The sequence below is a fragment of the Vigna unguiculata genome, chromosome 2 (genome assembly GCF_037176805.1).
Source record: "Vigna unguiculata cultivar grain cowpea cultivar isolate G323 ecotype 2 chromosome 2, ASM3717680v1, whole genome shotgun sequence".
NCBI lineage: Eukaryota > Viridiplantae > Streptophyta > Magnoliopsida > Fabales > Fabaceae > Vigna > Vigna unguiculata.
The window spans coordinates 2,401,007-2,412,789 of record NC_140793.1 but is presented as its reverse complement, the minus strand read 5'-3'; the positions used below and the strand labels follow the sequence as shown (position 1 = coordinate 2,412,789).

The following is an 11,783-nucleotide window of genomic DNA, read 5'->3' as shown; positions in this document are numbered from 1 at the left end:
GTTAAGTTTGGCTCTTGTGAGGTTACACTCCCATAAAAGTAATTGAATTGGGATTGGATAATTGAAAGGAATATTTGTCTGAGTGAACCAAATAGGAATGATGTATTTACTAAATTTAAATTAAGTTTATTGGCTTCTTCTGCAGCTTTTTTAAAAAAACTTTGCATGAACTCCCCACATATATATGCATAACTCCCCAGATGTGCATGAGATGTTTTTAACCTATTGTGCAGTTAGAAAAAGCAGACAGTTCGGTGTGTTAATTGATGGATTGGACTTCGTTATTGATTTACATAATGATGAATGCTCGAAAAAGGAGATTTAAACAAAGTTTTATAAAATCTGCAAGCAATAATCATAAAGTTGAACCCTACTCCCCACATAGGTTGACGTAACTCTCCGCTTTTGTTACAGGTTTTAATTTTGGCTCTGTAAGGCTACACTCCCACCAAATTAATTGAATTGGGATTGGATAATGGAAAGGAATATTTGTTTGAGTGAATCAAATAGGAATGATGTATTTAATAAATTTAAATTAATTTTATTGGCTTTTTTCTATAGCTTTTTTAAAAAAGTTTGGCTTAACTCCCCACATATATTTGCATTACTCCCCAGATGTGCGTGAGATGTTTTTAACCTATTATGGAGTTAAAAAAAGTAGACAATTCAGTGAATGTAGTGTTAATTGGTGGATTGGACTTCGTGATTGAGTTACATAATGATGAATGCTCGAAAAACGAGATTTAAACAAAGTTTTATACAATCTGCAAGCAGTAATCATGAAGTTCAACTCTACTCCCCACAGTGGTGTTGATTCCTTATATGATTTGAGCTTAGACTAGTACAATATTAATATAGTTCTTATATGGAAAGTCTTCCTGGTAAGGATTCTAAGTAAGCGTATATCGTTAAGAAAAACTTAATGGTGGTATGAGAATGGTGCTCGTTATGTTTATGTTAGAGGAAGAGTATACCAATGTGAAAGACTCATATTTGAGGAGGAGATTGTTGGCTTCCAAGTACGAATCTTAAGTCTCACATTAAATAGAAATGATTAAGCAACATATAAACTAAAAAACTCATAAACTCGTTTCGTTAATGTTTAAAGTTAATGATGATATCGATCCCTTATTTGATTTGGGCTCAAATCTTAGTATCTCCTCGAACAATATTTCCTCTATAAACCCAACACACTTATACTAATTAATCAGTATAAGAGAATAAACCCACTGGCTGATATTTCTCTTTATTATAATACTGGACAACCACAACATTATTTAGCCATCACAAACAAAGTAGAAACTGAGACCGAAAGTAGGTCGTAAGACATAAAATATAAATATCATCTGCCATTATTGAAATGATTTCTATCAAGTGCATCTCTTAGTAACCATAACCTTCAAGCCTTGTTCAATGGTAAGCACCACAGAGACTCTTGGTGTTATAGGATGACCATCCACCACCTTCATTTGAAACCTCCAGAGTATAGCAACCGCAAGCATCTTCATTTCAGTGAAAGTAATGTCTTTACCCAAACAACTTCTAGGGCCTGCATTGAAAGCTATGAACTTGTGAGATGGAACGTGTATAATGTCTCCACTCTCTGAAATCCACCTCTCAGGCTTAAATTCCATGCAATCATGTCCCCATATTTGTTCCATTCTTCCCATTGCATACAAAGAGTACAAAATCATGGTATTTGGACTAACATGGTGTCCACTAGGAAGTGTATCAGATTTGATTGCACACTTATGATCATAGGGCACAGTAGGAAAAAGCCTCAGTGCTTCACATATAGCTCCATGGAGATAAACTAACTTTCCAAACTCTTCCACACCAGAAGCAATCCAAGATCCATCTTGGTCTATGCAATTATCTTTGATCTCTTCAAGAATTTTAGCTTCCACATGTGGATGAGTTGAAACAAGCCAAAAGAACCAACTGAGACTTGCACTGATTGTGCCACTTCCAGCAGAGACAAAGGTAAATGCAGTGTCTCTAAGATACTTGTTATCCATTATTCTCCCCTTTTGAGCTCCTTCTTCCATTAGCACTCCCAACAAGTCATGATCAGATTCGTGGACTTCTTTGGTGCTATTGCATCTGTTTTTCTCTTCACGCTTGGCTGCAACGCATTCATACAAGAACTTATCAAAAATTTCTTTGGCCTCGGTGTGCTTCTTCTCTTGACCAATCTGGAGCCACTCCTGCAACTTCCACAAAAATCTCGGTGTGATGTGCCTGTGAAATAATGACTCCTCGATCACAACCGAAGCTCTCTCATAAGCAGGTTGAGAAAGCTTAGTGTTCTTGTTTGGAAGAGAGTGAGGATCATAACCAAGAAAACAAGAGCAGGCAATGTCAAATGTGAACCTCCGAAGGGCAAATTGTAAGTCTACCTCAGTTCCAACCTCGGATGTATGATCAAGAAATGGAATTAGGTCATTCTCTAGCTTCTTCTGAATGGTTTTCCGAAGGAAGATCTTAAGGTTTTGCCTTTGAAACAGTGAATGAAGTATTGACCTCTCTTGTTTCCATGCATGGAGATTATCAGAATTAATAATCCCTCCTCCAAAAAACTCAAAAATTTCACCGAAATTGGACCCTTTCCCATAGTTGCTAAAGTTCTTGGTTGTGATGTGGTGCACGTTCATTGGATCGGCGGTGAGAATAAAGTTCATGTTTGTGAACCAAGGTCCTTCGAACATCAGAGTACCTCCATAATGTTTCAAAACCAAGATTGCGTAATCGTGAATGTTGGACAAATTTAGGAGAAGATCATGTAGCATGCCAATGATTGGCAATTTTGTAAAGGGCATATTTCTCTTATGTCTCCTACTTATCTGGTAGAATATGAAGGAGAGAATAATGGGTACAAATACTCCAATATACAACAACATTATCGTATATTGAAGGTTGAAGAAACTGTGTTTGAATATGATTGATGACAGAGTTTGTGGAGATATTTATAGATTCGATCTAATGGGCAAGTTTATTACAAAAGATACAAGAGCTTCACAAATTTATCGGATGAGGGTTTTATCAAATGTCAAATCAATTATTAATTCAGAATGGTTTGGGGGGAATTTGGTAATGATCATGGGAGAATTCTTTTGAAAATGACACTCTAATTATGATATTTTTTTTATTCAATATAAAAAGTATACGATGAATGTTTGAATAGAAAACAGTTAATATTGAAAATGATCACCAATTCCAAGAGCATTTCAATATTTTTCTCCCTCCTCATGAAGCAAGCAAGGATTAATCATTCGTCATCTGGTATTCAACTTTGTCTTCCACTTTTTTTTTCCCCATTTAATGTAATAACTTTTCTTATATTTTAAATGTTATTATCGAATTTGAGCTTTTTTTATAAATTCTTGATGGAGTTTTATCTTTATTACGAACTAATATTAAATTAATGCTTACATACGTGTTGATATCTCTTTGTGTGTATTTTTCATATTAGTAAATATATATTGTATTAAAAGGTATTTAAATATATATTATATAAAAAGAGATTTATAAAATAATAATAATATTTTTAAGTTTATAATTAAATTTTAAATAAAATTAACATAAAAGATTATTCATAAGCTTAGAAAGTGAATATATATGTATTAATATAAAGAGCAGATTTTGTAAAAATACAAAAGATATAATATATGAAAAAATATAGGGTAAACTTTCTCAAAATATAAAAGATAGATTATGCAAAAATACGTAAAATATATTCGTTATAAATACAAATGAGTGTATGGATATATTGATTTAATGTATGTTGTTAGACTCATATAATTACTCTATCAATAATATAAATTTAAATTTTTGACGAAAATTTTGATCAATAATATAATTTGAATTATATAAAAACATTAATCTCAAATATTATTTCTTGTATAGTATAAACTTTTTCTCAGAATTAACTAATATTTCACTATTCTTTTAATTTGAATGTTGATTAATTTATTCATTTAAGTCTTATTTATAAAAATAATTTAAATTATAAAAAAATATTTATTTCAACTTTTCTTTGTTTTATATTTTATATTTTTTAATTATTGAAAATTAATTAATTCATTTAAATTTTTTGATAAAAAAAATTAATTATAAGAAAATATTTATGTCATTTTTTTATACTATAAGATTTTTTCCAGTATTAATTATTAATACTTTATTATTTTTATAAATTTTTATGTTAATTAATAAATTCGTTCTTTTAAATTTTGTTGATGAAAATAAATTTTATTATAGAAATAATTTATTCTAGATTTTTCTTTTATAGTATAAGATTTTTCAATATTAATATTTTATTACTTTTTTAATTTTAGTATTAATTAATTAATTCGTTCATTTAAATTGATTGGTAAAAATAATTTTAATTATTAAAACATATTTATTCCAAATTTTCTTTCGTTTATAACATCATATTTTTATTACTATTAATTACTAATTATTAATATTTTATTATTTAGTTAAGTATCTAACTCATTCATTTAAATTTTTTCGATAAAAATAATTTTAATTTCAAAAAAATAGTTATTCCATTTTCTTTTTGTAACAATAGTTTTATTTTTATTAATTATTAATTACTAATATTTTATTATTCTGATATTTCTTTCTTTATGATATAAAATTTTTCAGTATGAATTATTAGTATTGTAAGGTTCCCTTTTTATTTTCTGCCCTAAAAGTTAGTGGGTTGCCCTTGTAAGTGGGCCTAAGATCGGCCCAACAGATAAAGTCTTAGGGTCTGCCCTAAACCCTTCACTTCTTGGCATTTCAGAAAATCGTTATCCTTGCATTAGAGTCGCAGCCGTCTTCTACCTCTGCTAGGGTTCCGACGTTCTTCCGATTCACGTTCCATCTTGGCCATTGTTCTGCTCACGTAAGTACTCTTTCACCTTATCGCCTCTGTCTAGTGTAGTTTCGTAGTCACAGTGGGAAACTCTATAATGATTCGTTTAACTTGCTGTTCCAGTTTGCGAGTCGGGTTCTAGAGCTGCTGTGCTCCTTGTTTCAGTGTAGAAGTCCCGTGCAAACCCATTTCCAGGTAAGGAAAGCTAGGACCCTTCGGTTTGTTTGGTACGAGTTTGCTATTTTATGTGGTTGGTGATCTCCTTGTGTTTGCCTGTTGATATGGATGTATGATACGGTGGGATTGTTGCTTGTGGTACGTATTTGCGTCTGTTGCAGGTGAAAACAGTGGCGGGCACTGATAAACTCGCCCAAGCGAGCTAGTCTCGCCTAGGCGAGATTAACAGAGGCTCGCCTAAGCCTTTTTCTCCACGAATGGTCGCCCAGGCGACCCATTATGGCTTTGAGCGAGCAGGCAACTCGCCCAGGCGAGAGGGATCTCGCCTAAGCGAGATCCCGCGTTGCTCATGCTCCTGTTCTTGTGCCCTCGCCTAGGTAGAGAGGGGGGCTCGCCTGAGCGAGACCCCTCAGCCTGAGCGAGGTGTTGGGCGAGACAATGCTGTGATTGGATGTCTGTTTGTTCCTGAATGATCTGTTTTGGTTGAGTATGATTGTATGATGAATGATATGTATATAATGGAGAATGAGGTATGTTTGGCATGATTCATGAATTGGGTATGACGGGTTGGGTATGATATTGGCATGTGAAATGAATGAGTGGTTTGGAACTAAAGGAACACGTGATTGATATGAGATGAGGACCTAGATTCATGGGGTGGTGATGATCAGAGGTATGGATTCGAAATATGATGCGTATGAGGAATTAATCTCAGGGGTTGGTATGGAAATGTAAATATGATTTTATGTTCTTTTATTGTTGAGCTATGAATGTTGGTCCGTGTCAGCGTATAAATTGTTTGGGGTCTCTAGGTGAGACCTCCGATGTCGCGCTTCAGTGGTCGGGACGTAATTCATGGCCCCTGTTAGTGGGTGTCCATGGTGGTGCCCCATCTGTATAACTAGGTAAGTATTCAAGTTAAGGTTGCATCCTGACACTCTAAGGATCCAGTCTCACTTAGAGCAGACTGACTCCTGTGGTGAGAGTAGCAAGAGACCTGAAATTCATTAAGGGCTAACCTTGTGGTGAGGGAGATTTGATTCATCGTAACACTGGTAACACATAGCTCGGAGATGAGCAACTCAGGGTCGAGCAGGGGTATCCACCACAAGTGCAAGCATCCGCTGAATCCGACTAAGTTATACGTATCCGGATGAGTCGAGTCGTAGTTTATTGAATGAAGAGTCATGACATGCTTGGTTGTTATATGGATATGGGATGATGATACTGTATTTGACTGTATGGTGAAAATGTGTTGGCTCTAGCTTACCCTATTTGTTGTATGATTGTCTTGTATGTGGTACTTCTTTCTTGCGATGATCATCAATTCGATTGATGGGAGCAGATGGGCGAGGTTCTCGTGGCCAACAAGGGAATGGTGATTCTGCTGCTTAGCCATCTGGCTGGAGTTCTCTTCATATTTTCTTTAGGGCTAAGGCCCATGTATCGTTTCATGTGTTTCTACTTTACGCTCTTTGTTAGGTTGGTTTTCCGTTTTCCTTTGGCATTGTGGTGTGCCCAGTTTTTTTTGTAGGGGTTGTGTTTAAAACCCTAGGACTACGCTACATTGATTATCTCTGTGTGACGTTTCCTTTAATTTTACGCATTAAATTAAATGGGGCGTTACATTTATGGTATCAGAGCGGTCATTCCTTAGGTATGTGGACTTGGGTTATCCACTTAGTTTTCTCTGTGTGTCTCTGAGTGTTTAGTTAAAATTCTTGTCTTTATCAAGCCTAACCAAGTGATTTTCTGTGTGCTAGTGGACTATGGCACCTCCTCACCGAGCTTCTCAATCGTCCCAGGGGGACGCACCCGATATCGCCAGAGCCATAGAGGCGATGGTAGCAGCTATGGCACTACAGAGTGCTGCGATGATGCAGCAGCATGAGACATCCATGCAGCGACAGGCGGCGTCGCTTGAGCAGCAACAAGCAATGATGCAGCAGATGGAGGCTGCGAGAGTAGCTGCTGAGGATGCTCATCGGCAGCACATGGAGGCCCTCCGCCAGCTGGAGGAGAACAAAGCGGCTGCCCCTGTGTTGGGCCCTGAACCACGACCTGCAGTCAAGGAGTGGAGCCTAGAGAATTTTCTGAAGCACCACCCGGCGAAGTTTGACGGGAAGACTAGTCCTGACGCCGCAGACCAATGGCTGAAGGACCTGGAGTGCATTTATGATGCGAAGAACAGGTTGGCGTTCTTCGTGTACATGCTCACAGGAGAGGCAGAGCATTGGTGGAGTAGTACTAGATCCATCCTGGAGGAGAGAGATGAGCCAGTGACATGGGAGGTTTTCAGGGAGAGATTCCTCTTAGAGTACTTCCTAGAGAGCATCCGGTACGCCAAGGAGGTGGAGTTCCTCCAGTTGACCCAGGGAAGGAAGACAGTGATGGAGTATGCTGAGAGGTTCAAACACCTCATCCGTTTCTACACCCTGCCACTCGATGAGGAGTGGCGATGCCGTAAGTTCGAGAACGGTCTTCACGGTGATATCCGCTTGATGGTGGCTCCCTTGTCCATCAAGGATTTTGCCGCTCTGGTAGAGAAGGCCAGGGTGATGGAGAAGATGAAGCGCGAGGTGGAAGGCCAGCGCCCACAGCAGCCACAGCCGCCTCAGAGGATCGGTAGACCATATGGGTCCAAGCCCAGGCATGAGGAGCGGAGGAGACCGTATGATAGGCCCCACCATCAGCCTCAGGGGTCTAGGAGCTTTTCTCCTCAGTAGGGCCGAGTTCGGTGTTATACATGTGGAGGACCCCACCCGAGGTACGCGTGTCCACGTGTGGAGGGTTACCGTAGATGTAACAACTGTGGCAAGGAAGGCCACTTTGGGAAAGACTGTCCCAACCTTGCCAGGGCAGCGACACGCCCTCCAGTTCAGACACCCCATCAACATCAGGGGAGGGACAGAGGCAACAGGCCTCAGGCGACGGGCAGAGTCTATGCCATGACCGGAGCTGAGGCTGCAGGTTCAAGTAACCTTGTTATGGGTTATTATGTGATTTCTGGGATGAGATGTTGTGTGTTGTATGATTCTGGAGCGACACACTCTTTTGTGTCATATGCATGTGTGGAACGGTTGGGTCTGCCGGTGCGCGAGCTGCAGTGTGAGCTTGCGGTGTCTACTCCAGCATCGGGTTTGGTCAGGACGTCATCCTTGTGTGCTAGGCTTCCAGTAGATGTAGAGGGACGCAGGTACAGGGTGAACTTAATATGTCTACCTCTACAGGAGTTGGAGGTGATCTTAGGGATGGATTGGCTATCTGCCAATCGCATTCTGATAGATTGTCGAGAGAAGAAGCTACTTTTTCCCGACGTAGTGGAGCCTGAGTTGGTGTCTTCTCAGCGTGTTATGAAGGAACTACATGACGACGCGTAGTGCTACATGATCTTCACATATATGGAGGTGGAGAGAGGAGAGGCAACGTCAGTGATATCGGTTGTCCAGGATTTTGGGGATGTATTCCCGGAGGAGGTACCAGGATTGCCTCCCAGTAGAGAAGTGGAGTTCTCTATCGATCTAGTGCCGGGGACAGGCCCAGTATCGATGGCTCCCTACCGCATGGCTCCGGCAGAGTTAGTTGAACTCAAGAAACAGATAGATGAGCTAATGGAGAAATAGTTCATCCGACCCAACACTTCGCCTTGGGGAGCACCAGTGTTGCTGGTTAAGAAGAAAGATGGGAGTTCACGTCTGTGTGTGGACTACAGGCAACTAAACAAGATGACCATCAAGAACATGTATCCGCTTTCGAGGATTGATGACTTGATGGATCAGTTGCATGGGTCGTCAGTGTTCTTAAAGATAGATCTGCGATCAGGATACCACCAGATTTTAGTGAAGGCTGATGATGTGCAGAAGACGGCATTCAGGTCCAGGTATGGCCACTATGAGTATGTGGTTATGCCGTTTGGTGTGACCAACGCTCCGGCGGTGTTCATGGACTACATGAACAGGATCTTCCGACCTTTCCTAGATAAGTTTGTCGTAGTCTTCATAGACGACATCCTTATCTATTCCCGGACTCTGGAGGAGCATGCAGAACACCTGAGGTTGGTGCTTGGTGTTTTGAGAGAGAAGCAGCTGTATGCCAAGTTGTCCAAGTGTGAGTTCTGGATGGATGAGGTTCAGTTTTTGGGGCATGTGATATCCGCCCAAGGGATTGCAGTGGACCCGACAAAGGTCGAGGCAGTAGTAAAGTGGGAAAGCCCTAAGTCGGCCACAGAGATTAGGAGCTTTGTGGGGTTAGCAGGCTACTATAGGAGATTCATATAGGGATTCTCTAAGATAGTAGCACCTCTGACTTTGCTTACCCGGATGGACCAACCTTTCACTTGGACGGACAAGTGTGAGGAGAGCTTTCAGGAACTAAAAAGGAGATTGACGAGTGCTCCTATATTGGTAATTCTGGATGTGGGGAAACCGTTTGAAGTCTTCTGCGACGCGTCTCATCTCGGGTTGGGTTGTGTCTTGATGCAAGAAAAGAAGACAGTGGCATATGCTTCGAGACAGCTTAAGGTACATGAGCGTAACTATCCCACTCATGACTTGGAGCTGAAAGCTATAGTTTTTACCTTGAAAATCTAGAGGCACTATCTTTATGGTGCTCAGTTCCGAGTGTTCAGCGATCATAAGAGCCTCAAGTACTTGTTTGACCAGAAGGAGCTTAACATGAGGCAGAGGAGGTGGATGGAGTTCCTGAAGGACTATGACTTTGAGCTCCTATATCACCCAGGAAAGGCGAATGTAGTGGCAGACGCCTTGAGTAGGAAGACAGTGCACACTGCACACCTTATGATTAAGGAGGTGGAACTACTAGAGAAATTCAGAGACATGAGGCTACAAGTGGAGTTGGGGTCCGAGTCCATTAGGTGTAGTACCCTTACTATATCTAGTGACTTCTTGGACTCGATCAGAGAGAGGCAGTTGTTGGATGCCGGTCTGAACAGGGTTAGGGAACAGCTTGGATCAGAGGAAGCCAGAGACTTTGCCGTGAGTGATGATGACATACTAAGGTTTCGAGGCAGAGTATGTATACCTGATGATGTTGAGGTGAGAAAGTTGATCCTTGAGGAAGGACACAAGAGTCGTCTTAGCTTGCATCCTGGCATGACTAAGATGTACCAGGATCTCAAGGAAAACTTTTAGTGGCAGGGAATGAAGAAGGATGTGGCACAGTTTGTATTAGCCTGTCTGACTTGTCAGAAGGCGAAGGTGGAGCACCAGAGACTTAGGGGAATCCTACAGCCTTTGGAGATACCAGTGTGGAAATGGGATAGCATCTCCATGGATTTTGTGACACATCTACCACGGACTTTTAGAGGACATGACACCATCTGGGTGATAGTGGATCGGTTGACCAAGAGTGCTCACTTCTTGGCGATGAACTTGAGGATGTCCATGGCCAAGTTGGCTCAGCTGTACATTAAAGAGATAGTGAGACTTCATGGGGTGCCTTCAAGCATAGTTTCCGACAGAGACCCGCGGTTCACATCTCGGTTCTGGCAGATGTTACAGGGTGCTATGGGTAGCAAACTCACCATGAGTTCAGCTTACCACCCTTAGACCGATGGTCAGTCTGAGAGGACGATCCAGTCATTAGAGGATTTTTTGAGGACATGTATACTGAACCACTTGAGAGTTTGGGATGAGGTACTGCCTTTGATTGAGTTTACCTACAACAACAGTTTTCATGCGAGCATTGGCATGGCGCCATACGAGGCTCTTTATGGCAGGAGGTGTAGGACTCCTCTTTGTTGGTATCAGGATGGAGAAGCGGTGTTGGTCGGACCAGAGTTGTTAGAGCAGACCACCGAGAAGGTGAGGATGGTGAGGGATAGGATGCTGGCTTCTCAGAGCAGGCAGAAGGCCTATGCTGATCGTAGGAGGAGGCCTTTAGAGTTTGCAGCGGGGGATCATGTATTCTTGAGGGTGACCCGAACCACGGGCGTGGGGAGGGCTCTCCGATCAAGGAAGCTTTCGCCCAAATTCCTTGGTCCCTATCAGATCACGAGGAGGATTGGACCAGTGGCTTATGAGCTTTACCCCCGCAGTTGGCGAACCTTCATCCAGTGTTTCATGTGTCGCAACTGAGGAAGTATGTATTCGATCCGGCCTACGTGTTGGAAGCTGAGGATATACAGATCAGGGAAGATCTCACGGTGGAAGTACCACCTATCGCTCTTGAGGATAGCAAGGTTGAGGAACGTCGTGGAAAGACCGTCAGTCTTGTTAAAGTCATATGGGATCGGAGAACAGGTGACTCAACTTGGGAATTAGAGGAGGACATGAGAAAATCACATCCACATCTGTTTACCTGGTGAGTCCTTATTTTCGAGGTCGAAAATTTTCTTGTTGGGGAGAATGTAAGGCCCCCTTTTCATTTTTTGCCCTAAAAGTTAGTGGGCTGCCCTTGTAAGTGGGCCTAAGATCGGCCCAACAGATAAAGTCTTAGGGTCTGCCCTAAACCCTTCACTTCTTGGCATTTCAGAAAATCGTTATCCTTGCATTAGAGCCGTAGCTGTCTTCTACCTCTGTTAGGGTTCTGACGTTCTTTCGATTCACGTTCCATCTTGGCCATTGTTCTGCTCACGTAAGTACTCTTTCACCTTATCGCCTTTGTCTAGTGTAGTTCCGTAGTCACAGTCGGAAACTCTATAATGACTCGTTTAACTAGCTATTCTAGTTTGCGAGTCGGGTTATAGAGCTGTTGTGCTCCTTGTTTCAGTGTAGAAGTCCCGTGC

The 11,783-nt window shown here is 41.1% G+C and overlaps 1 protein-coding gene and 1 pseudogene across 1 annotated transcript; one reads left to right on the top strand and one right to left on the bottom strand.

The window, feature by feature from the left end:
* Positions 1-1,211: 1,211 nt before the first annotated feature.
* LOC114174657 (alkane hydroxylase MAH1 pseudogene) lies at positions 1,212-2,920 on the bottom strand (annotated as a pseudogene).
* A 4,112-nt stretch (positions 2,921-7,032) lies between these two features.
* On the top strand, positions 7,033-8,418 carry LOC114173609 (uncharacterized). The gene is made up of 2 exons (XM_028058097.1): positions 7,033-7,501; positions 8,324-8,418. The coding sequence occupies exons 1-2, from the start codon at positions 7,033-7,035 to the stop codon at positions 8,416-8,418; spliced, it is 564 nt and encodes a 187-aa protein (XP_027913898.1).
* The last annotated feature ends 3,365 nt before the right edge of the window (positions 8,419-11,783 follow it).